The sequence below is a fragment of the Gouania willdenowi genome, chromosome 4 (genome assembly GCF_900634775.1).
Source record: "Gouania willdenowi chromosome 4, fGouWil2.1, whole genome shotgun sequence".
Lineage (NCBI taxonomy): Eukaryota > Metazoa > Chordata > Actinopteri > Blenniiformes > Gobiesocidae > Gouania > Gouania willdenowi.
In genome coordinates, this window is record NC_041047.1 from 7,500,785 (window position 1) to 7,519,546 (window position 18,762).

General features: G+C 35.2%; 1 protein-coding gene across 1 annotated transcript in view; it reads right to left on the bottom strand.

The window, feature by feature from the left end:
* ap1m3 (adaptor related protein complex 1 subunit mu 3) overlaps positions 1–17,097 on the bottom strand; it is a 43,957-nt gene extending 26,860 nt beyond the window's left edge. Inside the window, exons 1-5 of the mRNA XM_028443835.1 lie at positions 16,907–17,097; positions 9,596–9,752; positions 8,539–8,606; positions 6,850–6,980; positions 1,563–1,710 (exon numbers count right to left, since the gene is read on the bottom strand). Coding sequence (XP_028299636.1) covers positions 1,563–1,710; positions 6,850–6,980; positions 8,539–8,606; positions 9,596–9,752; positions 16,907–16,948 — 546 coding nt within the window. The 5' untranslated portion in view covers positions 16,949–17,097. The remainder of the gene's footprint in view (positions 1–1,562; positions 1,711–6,849; positions 6,981–8,538; positions 8,607–9,595; positions 9,753–16,906) is intronic.
* Between the last annotated feature and the right edge of the window lie 1,665 nt (positions 17,098–18,762).

Here is an 18,762-nt window from a genome sequence, read left to right on the forward strand (position 1 = left end):
CAAAATTCAGTTGTAGATGTTTCAGTCCTTCTCAAAACACAAATTCAATGAAACTCCACAATATCTGGAGGATAGCAATTTTCCCATACTTTTTTATCACGACTGCAGTCAATTTAAATTGTTCAAAGAAATTTTCCTGAAATGATTTTACATAATTTCCCCAAATTAGACAAAAATCAATGAAATTTATGAAAATCCTGCAGGAAGTGATATCCGTTAGTGATACCCATTTTGTATATTTGTAAATGTATATATTCTATTGTTCTTTATTGTGCAATTTCCTTTCTTGCAACATGTCTTCCCTCTTTCTATCATACTGTGTAAAGGCTAGGGACGTCCCGATACAACTATTTCACTTCTGATACGATACCAATATTGCCGTCTAGTATTGGTCGATATCGATCTGATTGCAGTACAAATTATACATACTTTTATTACTTATTTTGTAGTGTGAAATGTTAGAAAAGGCTTGATAAAAAAAAAAAAATTTTTAAAACAGACCCATTTATTATAAACCAATGGATTACATATAATTAACCTTTTAGAATAAGAATATTCTATGACTGAATAAAAGAAATTCAAAAATAAAATAGAAGATATTGAAAAAATAAATCCAAAAAATCAATATATATTATGTTGTAGATTTTAGATGCAGTACAATAAAATCCTATATTCGTTTTCTAGCTGATATCAATATCGGATCGGGACACCCCTAGTAAAGGCCAAAGTGTGTGTGTATATACAGTATATATATATATATATATATATATATATATATATATATATATATATATATATATATTTTTCTCTTATCTATCTGCTGCTGAAACACAAAACCTCTTCTTCAAAATGTGCACTAATATATTTTAACCTAGGACTGGGCGAAATAGACAAACTCAATAACTCTATTTTATTTTATTTTTTTTCAAAATGGCAATATACAACATAAATCTCAATATTTTTAACTCAATAAAGTCTTACCAGAAAGACAAAAGTGGATAATTTTGCTGCAAAAAAATGCCACACAGGCACGTTTATTAACAAACAGCTGCACAGTATGTGCCACCTTTGGCTATTTCTCCTCTAAGGGACAGCACGTGTGAGTGAGTTCTGTAGTGTGGCTTGTTTAGGGGAAGGTCTGGGTTTAAGACAAAATAAGCTATAAAATAAAAAAAAATACATAGTTATAGGCAATATTATAATTTTCTATATCGCCAAAATCGATTTATCTTTAAAGTCGGCCTATTCTAACCTTCCAAAGTTGTTGTTCCAACTCCAAAATAAAGTAATTACCGTGGCAAAAAAGTCACCCCCAAACACAAATAATAAATAAAAAAAAGGAATTAATTATTAATGCTTTGACTCATCATTCTTTTCAACTCTGCAGCTTTGAGGCTCATGGGGGAGAAAAAGATATAAAAAGACGTGTTTTGAAACATCCAGAGGCTTCAGACGACAGAGGAAACAAAGAACGACGATGATGGATGTACGATGTGGAACTAATAATGACAGACATCTTCCTGTTGTTACTGTAAAGCTGCCAGAGTACGCGCTGCACTCACCAGGAGATTTACTGACTCGATAACATCCATGAAAACTTCATTTTTCCTGTACTTGATGCCCTCTGAGCGCCAAGAGACGGCGTTTGTGACGGTGGCAGGAGGCCGAGGTGCCCCCACCTCTAATTTATGGCCCTGCTGAGTAATGTACCTGAAAGAGAAGGAAAGAGTGTGTCACACACACGAACACTCCATCATTACTGTAGCAATGTATAGAATAACATTTACAGCAGTGTGTTCATGCAGGTGGAGAATTATTTTTCAAAATAAAAGGAGCCAGAAAAGAACGATCCTACCAACTACAAGTGTAAGAAAAAATTCAATTCAGTGATATATATATATATTTCTCAACGCGATTATCATATCAATCCACTAAATTTCCAAATGAATTTTTTTTAAAAATCATGTTTTTTAACAAAAAAAAAAAAAAACTATTTCATTGTGCTAACATACATAGCACGGTCACTAGGTGTCAGTGAACTAGAGCTGGGTATCGCCAGGTACCTCGCGATACAATACTGTCACGATATTTTGCCCACGATAACAATAATATCATGATACAGTGATTCTGCGATAATCGATATATTGTAAGAAATTTAATCCACGATCCATTATGATATACAGACTCTTTCCAAAAAATTAGAATATCATGGAAAGGTTGTTTAATTTCCATAATTCCATTCAAAAAGTTAAACTTTCATAGATTATAGATTCAGGACCCACAATTTAAATAACTTTAAGTATTTATTTGTTTATTTTTACATAATTTGGGGGCTTCCAGCTCATAAAACCCATGAAAACAGGATTTCCAAAAAATTAGAATACTGTGAAATAATTTAAATTGTGGGCCCTGAATCTATAATCTATGAAAGTTTAACTTTTTGAATGGAATTATGGAAATTAAACAACTTTTCCATGATATTCTAATTTTTGGGAAAGGGTCTGCATGTGTCACTGAAGAAATTCTGAATTTATTGACTGCACTGAATCCATTTCACAGGAATTACAAAACATTTTCAATCAATTTCACATGAATGACAGCCATGAAAAACAAAGTGTATACTGCACAGTGGCTCCTCTTAACACGCACGCGCGCGCACACGGTGTGAATTTGTAGATATCCACTCCTCACCTATTGTCTCATTGTACTGTGTATGTACTGCATTGTCTCTGTGTGTATATATATATATATATATATAGTGTTTGTCATGTCTTGTATGTTGCAATATAAAAAAAGAATGCCCACCCCTAATAAACACATCACCTTCATCTAACTGACTATTTCAGGTTATTTATTCATTCTGTCTGTTGTGTCATTAGCAGAGTTAGCTCCTTTCTCAGTGCGCAGGTTGCTTTCAGGCCTCCTCTGTGACTGTAGGGAGAGACAATGATGCGTCTGGGGAATAAGAAGGAGCCGTACTTAGATAAACAACATGTGACCAGGCCTGAGACACCCGCCCACTCCCACTAGTGTTAACATGTCACGAGCCTTACTTACTCCTACTGTGGGCCCGTCCAGCTGTTGATACCACTTCATTTAATTAATTAATATTGTATGGCGGAAATAGGACCTCATTCATGCTTTTAAATGTAAATAGTTCCTTAAACATTTACAAATGCGCTGCAGTAATCAGTAATGTGATGAATTATAGGTGGAATTGGTTGAAGGCATAATAAACAGACAATGGACATTTAGTCATTTTAAAGGCTTTTAATGTGATATTTATTGCCTAAAGCGTGCGGACTGAGGCCGATATAAACGTCATACATCCATGTGCGTCTCCAGGATCTCTGTTGTGAAGTTGTTCTCAGCGCACACAGGGGGGCAGACGTCACCTGCTCAGTAGCTGATCCTCTTCCACAGAGCGTTTAAATGATAAATGTTTAAAATGGTTAAAAAGCACATCTTTGTTTTGCTCCACCTCAGATTTGAGGATGCTGATTTACATCAAGGAAAAGCTTCTTTTCTTGACGATCAAATTCGGCCGCCAAATTTATCAACACCCGATCATATGTACGCTGGGATTGTCCAAGTACGAATGTTTTATAAATCACATGTTGGTCCTGTTGTACGGCACAATATGAACTCGTTTTCATGCAAGGTTGATAAATAAGGGCTTTTGTCTTTAACTGATAAAAAAAAAATGTCTCCAGCAGCTTTAAGACGAGGATCCCCAAATTACACGTATGTGAATATAATATAGAATCTTGACTCACACAAGAATGAATGAACCTTGATAACCAAGGCTTTATTTCATACACAAGAAAACATGGAATTTAGAATTATTTAACCCTCTATCACCTCTTATATTTCATATAAATAAACGAATATACTAGACACTACACTCAAATCTCACTCACTACACACTAACTAAACAGTCAAATCACAGTAATAATCACTATCATCTCAAATCTCTCAACTCACCCTCTCTTTCTCCGTCTCTGTTTACCTGTCGCTTGAAAACAAACTTCCCGCTATATGTGGACATTATGATTGGACAATGGATTTCTTCTTCTCAACCAGTAGGAAACAGCTATAATGTGACGTTTCACCATTGTTCTTTCTTGCTGCACAGCACTTTCGCTTTTGTTTTAGAAATGCTCTGCAGCGTCTTCCTGCATGGAGCTTGCACTGACAGCTTAAGAAAATGTCAGAAAAACAGCACATTTTCCCTCATAACGCCATAACTTTTATTTGGCTTATCAACATAATTCAAAGACTGTTTTGTAGTTTGACATCCACACTTCCGAAACGGGTTGAAACGGAGATTCAAGGACGCTGCGCTATTTCGCTATTGGCTCTTTAAAACGATAATGTGATCAGGACGCACCGGTGCGTCCGTCGGCCCCAGAGGGTTAAAAAAGAATAAACATCAATAACGATATAATGTAACACCGGATTCCCAGTCCATCCTGCAGTGTCAGTGGTTCAGGTCGTGGTGTAAAAGTGAATGAGTTAGACCCTAAACATAATACTTCCTCATATTCAACAATGTCAACAACAACAAAAAAGTGCTAAATAGACATGTTTTAGATTGATTGACAGATTGAGGCAAACTCCTGCACTTCCTCCCACCCTGACGGCACAGCACGCAGAGACGTCGGAAAGTCTCTCAGCGCTGAGAGATAAAAGCACTGAGTGGGGCTCAGGGTCGTTGCTGGCTGGCTGTCTCATTCTGCTGTTTGCTCGGTTTTTGCCTCGATTCTCTTCAGAAATGCTAATAAGTGGATGTGGAAGCAAACTGAGACATTAGCATAACAATAGAAGTCATAACTGACACGGGCACGCACGCGTACGCACACGCAGGTTTATCAAAAACACACAGGAATGCATTTATGATGAGTTTGCGCTGGTAGAAATGTTGGGAAAGGCTGGATACACTGTAACAGATGAACAGTCTATCATATTAGGGCTACACAAAGGTCAGGGAAGCAAACAGAGAGACAAGCGGCTGCAAAGGTGTGCACAGTTTAAAAGTTTGGTGCAAAAATAATCCTATTAACTTCAAATAAACACATACACCCAAGAACTTTCAGTGTATTCAGACAAATATAATATATGCAGCAAATGTGAATGTATCAGACTTCATACAGTATAAAAGCAGTGTACGCTGTGTCTTTATGCACATGGAGCTGCAGCTGTGTACTAAGGAGAGAGAGAGGATTTATTTCCTGGAAACAAATGATTCTCTGAGGAACTAAACCCAGAGGAGATTATACGACAACTGTGGTGTCTTCAATGCTTTTTCACTGCTTTTATTCATTAATAGTAGGACTGTTCTCTCTCTAAATGAAATATCAACTCTTTTGGCCCCTATGATAGCACTTTTCAGGTAGCAATTGAAAAAAAATGTATAAGTACAACCAAAAACAGTGATTCCCAACCTTTTTTGGGGCGTGACCCATTTTGATATCACAATTTTTTTGATTAACTGGAATTATTTTTTGATCATGTTTGTGATAGTGTTACGAATAGCACTATAGTGACAAGATGCATCAGCTCACATATTTTTATAATTCTTTTTTTATTAGATTTATATTTGAGGAAGTGAAAGTATAGAATACAGTTGTTTGAGATTGTTGTGTTTAATTTTTTTAAATATATAAATGTGTTTTTTTTTTATTTATAAAATATAATTTTAATCTTTGTTATTATTTAAATAACTATTAAATCATTATATTTTATACAGTTCGTTTTTATTAGATTCATATTTGAAGAAATGAAAGTATAGAATACAGTTGTTTGATATTGTGTATGTTTTCATTTGAAAAAATAAAAAATAAATATATATAATTTTTTATTTACAAAAATATAATTTCAATTACATTTAATTAACTATTTAATTATTAGATTTTTAAAGTGCATCAGCTCACATATTTTTATACTATTTTTTGACTAGATTTGAGGAAGTGAAAATATGGAATACAGTTGTTTGAGAGAGTGGTGTTTTAATTTGAGAAATAATAATAATTTTTAAAATTTACAAAAACATAATTTCAATCAGTAATTATTTTTTTCAATCAACTATTCTGGATATTTCAGTCAACCCCACTGAATACATGTATATGATTAAGTATTAAGTATGTAGTTTATTGATCCTACTGACTAATACTTAGTCTAAGTATTTAAATTTAGCATTTTTAGTTGTAAAATGTCAGAGTGACTGCCCTCTATCAATCAATCAATCAATCAATCTTTATTTGTATAGCGCCAAATCATAACCAATGGTATCTCAAGGCACTTTACAGTAGAGCAGTCTTAAGGACGGACTCTTCATTTTATGGATACACACATATGCATATATACGTATATACACATACATATGTATCCCACACCCAACATGAGTGGAACACTGGCTATTGCAATTTAATTTTGCTATTGGTTAGATTAGATCAGTGATGTCACTAACCGTCACTGTTGGCCCCGCCCCTCCTTTTAAGAATGGGGAGAGGGACTAGATTTCCTCCTCTCACAGCCCTCAATGCACATTGATTGACAGCTCTATGTGGAACTGTGCAGCGCTGTGGGGGCGGGGCTGCTGTGACTGGGCGTGTCTTAAGTCCTCTAAAATCAACACCCATTATTAGGGCTTTTTTTGAATTTCCTCTTAGTGACATGTCAGCTAAACCCTGGGGGTGTAATTAGACTTTAAAATGCGACTAGAGTTTAACAATAATAGCTTCAGAGAATTGAACCTTTTGCTTCATAATCTGCCTGATTCTATGTGAACATGTTGAAAGGTGTGTTTTCACTTCATATGTTTGTCATATGTGCTTTGATTTTCCTTACTCTTGTAGGATTTTGCTGTCGGTTGTCTGAGGAAACCCAAAGTCCATCACTTCGTCCATCAGCTCATACACGGTCACAAAGTTGTCCCGTATGCTTTCCTCCTCCAGCTCCTTAAAGTACTCCTGAAACACCTACACACACAAAATATAGACATTAAGTCAGTGTTTAGTAGGGATGTAACGATTCACTCAACTCCCGATACGATTCGCGATACTGGGTTCACGATACGATTCTCTCACGATTTATTTTACAAAATGGGACTGTAGAAAAATGATGACTGAAAAAAAATTCCTTTATTTTTTTGGGGAAAAAAAACTATAAAAAACTACTGTTTTCCTTTTATTTTCCATTGTCAAAAGAATCCCTTGATAAACTATTCAAAACAATGCAATTTAACTGAAAATAAATCTTGAATGAAATAAATAAAGGAATAATACAAATGAAGAAGAAGCCTATTAATTTAAATTCTGGTTCTATAGTAAACAATGCAAAACTGCATAATAGTTCCTTTTCATTTTAAAAGTGCAACTGAAAATGTATTTTGTGCCTTAACAATTGGATTTAAAAAAATAAAAATAAATAATAATAATTTCACTGTATTTAGGTCAGATATTTGTTTGGACCAGCAGAGGGCGTTGGTAACCCAGTGGTCAGTTGGCATGCAGATATCTTGCAGTGAAGAAGAGATGTTATGCTAGCAGACAGAGCTAATAGAAAAACGTGACTTTTACAGATATTCACATAATATTACAGATAATTTTTCGGTGCTAAAGGGGTAAGGAAACATTTATGAACATGTTTAAAAGTAGAAGGCGGCCAGAAAGAAAGTATTAGCAGATTCCGCCCGCCGCCAACACTTCTAGCACACACACATCTCGCCGACGTTGGCACGATGAATGAAGTTGCATCAACGAGACGTTTTATGGAGAACGTTTGCTAACGGAGACATTGGTGTTTGGCAAATGTTTGAACGATGGATTAAAGATGCTCAGCGCGGCCTCTCTACAGCTTATATTAACCTTTATTTAGCTCAAATCATTCAATTAGTATAAATATTTCCATATCCATAGTCGAGTAGTTACATAAATCTGATAGGAATATGGTTATATCACAACAAAAAACAATATCCTACCACTAAATTGTTTATTATGTGTGGACAAAATAAAGAGAGAGACAGTTCATGATCATAAATGTATTTTCAGCAGCATAGCCAAAAGAGCCCCAGCAAAAAAACAGCTTCATGGAAGTGACATTTTACAGTTCAACAATTTTATAAGTGGTATCACAGATTTGGGCGAAAAAAAAAAAAAAACTTTCATCTCAACATTATATTTAATTTTTAATCTTGATATTTCGACTTTATTCTTGATTTGCCCAAAACTATTTTCTCCATCAAAATTGGCAATAACCTGTTCCTATATTATAGAATTGTAAAGATTTTACGAATTAAAAAAATTGCTTAAACACCAAACTTCTGGTAAAATGTGAAAAAAAAAAAAAATCTAATTTCAATGCATAAAAATATGCTTCATTTTAAACCTCACTAAATGTCTTTATACATGATATTTAATCTGTGAAGAGCTACAGATTAAAGTAATGCAAAGTCACATCAGAATGGAAGTATGAGCTAAACAAGTAACACTTTATTGATCAAAAATGAATAAATTTAACGTGAAGGTCAACACTCACCTGTACTATCCGATAAAGAAAGGAGTAGACGAGTGCAGCGTTGGCGTTCTTCTTGGTCATCGCCACCACTACAAAGAGGACCGTTAAGGAATCAGCCCAGAAATGCTGTACATAAAAATGTACAATATGATGATAAACAAATCCTAAACTATTGACTTTATATCAATAAGATTAGCATTGCAGCTGAGAACATGCTAGGTAACTCAGCTCAACTGTAAAATGCAGCACTTGCAACAACTGCAATATGAAGCTGAATAAAACATGTGCAAAGGAAGTGGAGTATGTAATCTAGCAATGAGGAAAAAGGGAATATCAGAGCAACTCTGGGTTGAATTTTTCAACTGCGTGTGATACATGACGTGATGAAACCGACACCAAGATGATCCAAAGCAGCAAACCACAATGTAAATGTAAATGCTGTTATTTCCAAACCTTAAAAGCAAATCTTTCATAAATTGTCCCTCTAAGGCAAATTTGGGCAACTTCTATCACAGCTGATCGAAGGGCCACATTAACAATATTCATGTCAGCATTTAGAATAATGAGCTTTTGTGTGTAAAAAATACACAAATGTACAACCCCCCCAAAAAAAGTCATTTTTGTTTTGGTTTTGTATATTTTTCCTGTTTTTTGTGTATTTTTGTCGTGGTCTTGTGTGTTATTGGAGTAATTTTGTGGATTTTTGTTGCCATTTTGAGTTTTTGAAAACTTTTTTTGAGTTATCTTAGTGTTTTTGAATTATGTTAGTGTTTTTCTTGTCTTTTTGTATACTTCAGTTGTCATTTTCTGTAATTTTGTTAATTTGTTTGAGAAATTATCGTTTTGTTCATTTTAGTAGTAGTTTTGCGTGTTTTTGGAATGTTTTCTGTGTTTTCCTTGTCTTTTACTGTATTTCCTGCAATGTTGTAATTCTTTGTAATTTTTTTTATGTATTCTTGCTTTTGTTTTGTGTATTTTTCTGTTATTTTGTCCGTGTACTTTGAGGACCGCATGAAATTAGACCGAGGGCCACATGTGGCCCCGGGCCGCCAGTTGCCCATATCTGCTCTAAGGATACAGTACAGGTTGTTGTGTTTGATCCACAGGAAATGTGAGGAGCCGTGAGTGATGAGCGGTGTCATCTCTGCGTCGTCTTCTCTCTTCAGTAGGATTGGCATGAAGTGGTCGATCTCATTCATGTCGACGTTTCCCATGTAGTTACGACAAATCAGGACCTGAACCAGGGACACGGACACAATAAAGTCAGAGAACAGTAAGTCAAGAGTGAGTAACCCAGTCATTAACAATTCAAAAGCTTTTGGCTGAGATACCAAAACCTTCACCGAGGCTGAAAGACACTCCAAGACCCGCTGGCTGTGATAAAAACACACAACTCAAATATAGACACAATTCTTCCAGCTGATCTCCAGGAGAAATGTACAAATTGTGTTTCCATCCAGAAGCCATGGCTGTGTTGGTTTGATGGACTGATGCCTGCCTCATCATTAATGATTAATGACCAGCTTCTCTGCACGAAAGGAAAATAATGGTCAACTTCTGCATGTTTCAAAAGATTTGGAATCCCTGCAAAACCACTAAGAGCCAAACTTCTTTAGAGCAAACATGGGTTAAAAGATGGAGGCACGCAATGTGTCAAAGAAGCCTGCTGTGTACTCATACCACACTGGTTCAATTGTAAAGATATTGTTGTTGGATTTTACAAAGCAAAATGTGATGCTGGAACAAAAGCAAATTACTGAAAAATTAAATTTGCAGTATGTAGAATCTTGAGACTTGTATAGAAACAACCACACTCTACCTTCCCTCCCTGTTTCGAAACAAAAGCAATCCAGTAACAGAGCCGGGTGATATATGGACCAAAACTCTTTTTTCTCAAAATGGTGACATACAACCATCCTTTAATTTTTTCCCTTCAAAATTACCCAGCTTAGCTTCATTTAGCCCAGCACACATGTGCATGCATACGTGTCAGTAACAACACGTCTTAAAATGTAAACCCAGGTCCCCTTAAAAGCAACAACAGGACACAAACAAAAGAACTGACTCGCACGTGCAAATGCACCAAAGTTTCACTTGTTTTTTTCTTTTTTAATGGAGAGAACTGTGTTACATCAGGTTGAGACGGGGGGATTACCTACAAAAACAAGAAAAAAGACCACAGACGAGATGACATTCTGCAAAGGTAAAGTAATCTGCGGCGTTTTAGAGGAAATCTATAGTTCAGTGATCAGCTTCTGAGAGAGCAGACAGAAAACACACAGACAATAGGTCAGAGGTCACACACAAAGGAGAATGAATGATGAATCACAGCTTAGAATATGGTCATAAACTCAAGTCTAATCCAAATATCACCCAAACCTTTAAGTGAAGGAAACACACTTGGATATGCCTGAACATTTACTGCTAAAACAAGGTGCAGGTTTTCTGAACATTTCCATGTGCAATTCTGTATGACATAATTAATAGGTATTTACTATTTAACATATATTTTAGGTGAGAAATAGCAGCTACAGATATGGATTTAATTCAAAGTGATTAAATGCAATTCCTTACCCAAATATCGTCCGAATATAATCATTACCTCAAAAACACACAAAAACGGTAAGAAAATCACATGTAAATAAATATTGAGTTAAAGTTCTTTTTTTTTACCTTAAGTTTAAATTAGGGCTGAACGATTTTGGAAAATAATCTAATTGCGATTTTTTTTCCTTAATATTGAAATTTAATATGAGATTATTTTTTCAAGGGTCTCTTGTTATGTATTTTTCAATGAACACAAGCAATAAATCAATCTGTTTCATAATAAACAATTTCAGATGTATTTAAACTTTAAATAAATATAAAACATTTTTTAACAAAGATTACAACAATAAAGCAAACAAATCTGTGGCTATACCTCTATATACATATATCTAACTAACTTCACGTTTCATTAAACATGTGGACTGCACTTCTTAAACACTCTGAACTTAACAGGACGGTACCAGACATGAAATATATATATATATATATATATATATATATATATATATATATATATATATATATATATATATGGTTTAAATCAACTAAATTTATTCTAATACTGAGAGAAAAGTCAAGTAACCTTTACTGTCATTACTATTTTTTCTTCCATCATATTGTTTTACCTTTTATAATCAATAGTGTAGAATTGCTTTTTGTAAATCCTAATAGCGCTGTCATTAGTTGTTTGTTTTTTTTTACATTTAATTTATTGTAAAGCACTTTGTAAATGTGTGCTTGAAAAAGTTATTATCATAACTACCTGAACACTTTTCACGAACCATATGGTATTTTTTATTAATTATAATTTTTCTGATATCAAAGCAGCAGTGAGGTAAATAATGGTTGAAAGAAAGAGGCAATATAATAATAATATAAATAGTTATGTATGTAATGTAGTTAGTTGGTTGGTTGTATTAACGTGGCATAACGTGCATTTAACACAGATTTTTAGTGTTACATTTTCCTATAACTAATATGAAATCATCTAATAATCCTGAACTCAATGACAGCTACATCTAACATTAAGTCTCACATGATATCTAAAGCAATCAGTAATAATAATAAATAAATAAAAACCATAAATGAAGCTGGTAAATAAAGTGACGAGTAAACAGTGGCTTGAGCTTCACACAATGGCTCATTGAGAACGCAAAGAGGCACAAATGCTAGTTTGTTAATCGATAACAGTCATTAAACACAGAGCCTCCTTTTAGAAACATCCAGCTTTAACATAACTGAGCATTTATCAAATAACAATACACTGAGTGTCCTCACACTGAGCTCACAAGCTAACGTAGCGTAGCATGCTAATGCTAATAGCATGGCTTACGAGTCTCGGTGCTTTACAAACACACAGTAGGTCTATTCATAGTGGTTTTTGTATATGTACATTTTAAAGGGTTATACAATGACCTACGGCCAGCTGAGCATAGCTACTACTACAATGATATTTTTGATACATTTAAATCTAATTTGGTATCCAGAAAAAATACCTATTCAGTAGTAGTAGAGTTATTTATAGGTCTGTAATCGAGTTTTAGTCGATTAAAATCAAAATGATTTAGTCACTGAATTAAATTGTACCTATACAGGGATGTGATTAGATTATTTAACATCTTACCCACTGTTTTTTCACACTACTACTTGTGATTATCTCATTAACAAATATTTGGACAAATTTTCTTCCAGGTGGTTTTTGTCTCGTTTTTATATTTCTGTTGATAAAAATGTGATGAATTTTCGTCATAGGGTGTGTTTGAAATGGCAAACTCCATACTATACACTACAAACTCAATGAGTACATACTGTCTACTATTAACTATAAGTATGATTAGGATGATAACCAATGACGACCATTAACACTGAAGTATACTTTGTAGTTTCCCATTTTGAACCTACAATGACAAAATCATGAAGCACACTGAGGCTAGGGCTGGGCGATATGGACCAAAACTCATATTTTGATATTTTTTCTCAAAATGGCGATACACTGTACAGTGCAATATCAATGTCGATAATTTTCATTCAAATAAAGTCTTTCCAGAAAGACAATTCAGGGTTAAATTTGCTGATGCCAAATGCCATCCAGGCACTTTTATTAATGAACAGCTGATCAATGTGTGCCACTTTTGGCTTTTTTTCCTATAAGGGACAGCATGTATGAGTGAGTTCTTTAGTGTGGCTTGTTTAGGGGAAGGTCTGAGTTAGGAGAACTCAAAAATCCAACTGTGCTTTTCATGTTCTGAGAAGTAGCAAAAGCAGTGACCCAGAAAATAAAACTTTTCTCTGCTGCCAAAATGGAAAACTTGATTTTATATATATATATATATATATATATATATATATATATATATATATATATATATGCACACACACACATATATATATACACACACATATATACATATACACATATACATATACATATACATACATATACATATATATACGTATCTTGAATCTCTATATATCGCCCAGCCCTAACTGAGGCTAAATATCTATCTATAAATCAAAAAATCTCTGTCTGTGTGTGTGTGTGTGTGTGTGTGTGTGTGTGTGTGTGTGTGTGTGCTCCTGAAATATCTCTGCGAATCAGGCTCAGATTGTCCTGAGACTTTCAACATGGTTGCTGCTTGGTTCAAGGGTGTGCAAAGTCGGATTTTTTTGGACACCCCACTCCCACGCTCCATCTCCTGAGCACTAAGTGATGATGTCATCAGTCCTAGCTCTACAGTGATGATGTCATCAGTTAGAACATTGGTCCTAACCAATCACTCCATACTGTAACCACATGCGCACCAGAGCCAATCACTGGAGAGCCCCACCCATTTTGGAACATTGGAATATTAGAACATTGGTCCTACACTACAGTGATGATGTCATCAGTCCTACCTCCACAGTGACTGTTGCTTGCGCAACGTGCGCATGGCTGCTGCTTGGTTCAAGGGTGTGCAATTTGGCCATCCATGAAAAAATTATTTAACCTCCCACTTTTCTATAGCAATACATACTTCCTACGGCACTGCACTAGTCTCTGTTGATTCTCCACCGTTGAAAGTTCTAAAAACTTTTTAAGTGAAAAAGTGACCAAGTAGAATATCAACATGTGGTCATTTGATGATCCATAAAACTCACATAGACACATTTCATGCTGACATTTCAGAGATTTTTGGAGAACCTCCATTGTGTTACTGACAAAACTTCTGGTTAACTTCAAAACAAAAGCCCTCTTAACAAAAGTGTTCAAAACTGTTGGAAGACGAAAAGAGATGGTTTTGTTTTGAAAAGGGGATGTTTGACTTTTAGCTTAAAGCCGGTCCCAGGACAATTTCCTCTTGCAATGCATCATGGGGCGGTTGGGAATGACTAGTGTGCCCACCGTGCATACTTAAAAAATGGCCCGATATAGTATACATCCAGGTATTTCTCGCATACTCAATCTTTTCATTCTAACGAGAAAGCACTACTTACTCATTTTGACGTCAGACTTAGTATGAGTAGTGCGTTAGTATGAGTAGTGCGTTAGTATGAGTAGTGCGTTAGTAAGAGCAGTGCGTTAGTAAGAGCAGTGCGTTAGTAAGAGTAGTGCGTTAGTAAGAGCAGTGCGTTAGTAAGAGCAGTGCGTTAGTATGGGCAGTGCGTTAGTAAGGGCAGTGCGTTAGTAAGGGCAGTGCGTTAGTAAGGGCAGTGCGTTAGTAAGGGCAGTGCGTTAGTAAGGGCAGTGCGTTAGTATGAGCAGTGCGTTAGTATGAGCAGTGCGTTAGTATGAGCAGTGCGTTAGTATGAGCAGTGCGTTAGTATGAGCAGTGCGTTAGTATGAGCAGTGCGTTAGTATGAGTAGTGCGTTAGTATGAGTAGTGCGTTAGTATGAGCAGTGCGTTAGTATGAGCAGTGCGTTAGTATGAGCAGTGCGTTAGTATGAGCAGTGCGTTAGTATGAGCAGTGCGTTAGTATGAGCAGTGCGTTAGTATGAGCAGTGCGTTAGTATGAGTAGTGCGTTAGTATGAGCAGTGCGTTAGTATGAGCAGTGCGTTAGTATGAGCAGTGCGTTAGTATGAGTAGTGCGTTAGTATGAGTAGTGCGTTAGTATGAGTAGTGCGTTAGTATGAGTAGTGCGTTAGTATGAGTAGTGCGTTAGTATGAGTAGTGCGTTAGTATGAGTAGTGCGTTAGTATGAGTAGTGCGTTAGTATGAGTAGTGCGTTAGTATGAGTAGTGCGTTAGTATGAGCAGTGCGTTAGTGGATAAAAACAGCTCAGTCCAAGGTTCAATAAAAACACTGAAAGTTGTTGTGGACGTATAAAGTAACGATGCAGGTAATTGTTGCCGTTGGGCATTTGTGCTCCCAGTTACTTGAAGGAGTTTCGTTGCAAAGGTTCATTTCTGCCTTAATCATCATCAAAGAATAACAAGCCACGATGGGATCAAACAGTAGAGGATGAAGGGTGAAGGGGAGGAAGTGTGGACCAGCCCTGAGGCAGGATTGATGGATAGAACCAAATAGAGAGAGAAAAGCATTAATCTGCACTATCAGACATCTGAGCCTTGAGGAGCTGATTCCTCTCTGAAGGCTTCACCACTAATCCCTCCTCCAGACTTCAAGCACATCAATATATTGTGGTAAGCGTTTCATAGGCAAAGGTCATAAGTTAAGTTCATCACAGCCACAGATATGCAAAAAACACATTGACATCTGCTGTCAATTTATGTAAGTTAAAACATCAGCCGCATCATTCACTTTTTTTTTTTTAAACATGAAACATTGTTAGAATATAGCATTAATTCATAAATGTGTAATCAACGAAAATGTGGAAGTATCTTTTTTTTATTTTAATGATTAAAACAAAACAGTATCTTATATGTTTTACTGCTTTCTACCACTTTTCAGACGTTATATGTGTGTGTGTTTCTATGTTTTTATGGATATTATTATAGTGACTTATTCATCAACACACACACACATATATATATATATATATACATACATACATATGTATACAAAATTAACAGAATGATATGCCAAAAACACAACAAAATTGCACAAAATTTACCAAACAATTTCACAAGACAACTAAAAATTCACAAAAAAAAAACATACATTTATAGTTTATTTGTTGTCTTTTTGGCATATTTTTCTGTTCATTTTGTTTTATTTTTCTGTGATTCTGTTGTTATTTTATTTATGTTTCTTTTATTTTCAGGAAATGTCACTTTTAAGCACAAAGCTGTCGATAATTTTATTTTTAGATTTCATTTTTTTCCTGTTGTACGTATTCACATTCTGTTTTTTACGGTATTTATGCCTGACACGAAGTAATAAAATGTCAAATTCTAATAACCCCCGGTCTCCAGTAATTGACCTATTGCGTTATTATGTTAAAGTCCTTCTCGGACAATAACAATCCCTATAAAGCATTTTATATATTTGTGTTGTAGTGTATGTTTATGTTAATTGCAAATTGTTTTCCGTTTCCAAACATTTGCATTTTTTTATTATAAGACGCTAATGTTCCGCCACGGACTAACTATCTTACTTTGAAATGTGCCACATCACACACGCACGCACGCGCAATGAAAGGCGCATCGCTGCACAAGAACAAGCCTCTATCTTCAGTGTGTGTGAGGAACGAGTTTGTCCAGTCCTTCTCTTCCTGTCTCCTCCTTCTCTGAGCTACACGAGCACCAGTTTAACATCAAACACAAGCAACGAGGAAACATCAAAGGCAAAAAGTTCCCTTAGTTACTTTTGATGGATCAGAACACGTGCACATACGATGAATGGCAGGTGCTTCACTCACAGAGAGAACTTCTAGGTCAACAAGTATCGGGTCAAAACGTACCTTTCCCTTCAGGTCCAGGATGAAGATGGCAGACGCAGACATGTTGTTGGGTCGGATCCCACAGCAGAGACTGGGTTCACTGGTGTACTGAGGGATGATGTGGGTTATTCAAACAGAAACTAAAGCGATCTTCCTCATCCCTCACAGTCGGTGCGTTTGGCAACAGCAGCTCGGCTTTTTCCGGACTCACATCGTCAAGTTACCGATAATGTGAGGAAAGCACTTCCTGTTGCCGCCGGTGTCTTTAAATGTCCCATCTCTTTCTTTTTCTTTTTTTAAATTGACTTCACTATACTCAATGTTTTTTTGTTTTTTTGTTGTTGTTTCTACTGTTATATATTAATATTTTCTCTTTCTGTTTTATCCAATAGCTTTACATTCCTCTTTTAGACACGTTTAAATCATTGTCTAATTTAGTACTTATTAGCACTGTTGATACTTTTGTTATATTAAGTTTTGTGTTCAAAGTATGTGAAAGGGAAAGATGACTTCATTACATCTTCTGGTACCAATAATTTCACGCTGACCCTGTAAATGGTTAAATTTGAGATATTTTTGTTTCTGCATTTTGGAAGAAAAAAATTAAGAAATGAAAGTCCATTACCATGTTCAGTATTCAAGCAGTATTCATTTTTGACAGAAACTTAGTTTAGTTTTAGTCACTGTTTTTTGACTAAAATACGACATCCAATATCAGTGATTCAAAATATGATGGTATTAGTAAAAGATTAACCAAATTTTGACTTGTTCCTATTGACATTTTGAACATCTGTACCAAAAAATTGAGCCAAAATATGGTCAGTAAAGGGTGGCACACTTTTTCCACAATTTTTACTGCATTTTTTTATTATGTTTTGTGTTCAAAGTGTGAACGAGAAAGCCGACTTCACTACAACTTCTTCTAGGTACCAGTAATTTTACGCTGACTTTGTAAATGGTTAACAGTAAATCTATTTTTGGATATTTTTGCTGTTGTACTTTTTGTAAAAAAATAAAATAAAAATAAAATAGAATAAAATAAAATAAAATAAAAATAAAAAATTCAAAGACAGGAAAGTCAAATGTCGTTTTTCAGGATTCAAGCAGTATTGATTTTGACAGGAAATTTCTATTTAATAATTGTCTTTTGACTAAAATACTATCCCTGCTTTATTAGCTGTGATTTGGTTGTTTTTTTTCAAACGCTTTTATTTTGAAGCCCAAATCGCTTGTGTTCCGTGTTCCCAGTGAACTTGACTCCTCGTGTTTCCGGGTTGGGCTCCTCTCTCTGACAGCTCCACGCACGCGGTGCAGTCAGTCCCGCTCCCATCAGCTGTTTGTCCTCTGACGGACCCGCGGGCACCGCACAGTTTAACCACGTGACAAATGTGGAGTTTCCAGTTTGTTTTTCAATGGAGAATAAACTCAACACAAATCAAACATTTTATTCCATAGCAACGACCAACAGTAGATGACACTTGACTGTACAAGCAATTTTTGAGAATAATCAGAAATTATTTTCTTATTTAGGGTACATGTATCTACGGAAAATAATTTGGGACAAATTAAGAATCAAAGTCGAAATATTGAGAATAAAGTTGAAATTTTGAGAACAAAGTTGAATGAAATATAATGTCGAGATTAAAGTCGAAAATAAACTGAAAATACAGTATTGTAATAAAAGCAAAACGCTTGCTAAGAAAGTAAAATCTACGAAAGCGAACCAGGGCTGGTCTTTTCAACTTTAATCTCAACATTATATTTCAACTTTATTCTTCAAATTGCTACTTTAATCTTGACATTTTTTCGACTTTGATCTTGATTGGCCCAAAATGATTTGGCCCTAATCTGCTTCCGTATATATCTCTTTTATTTTT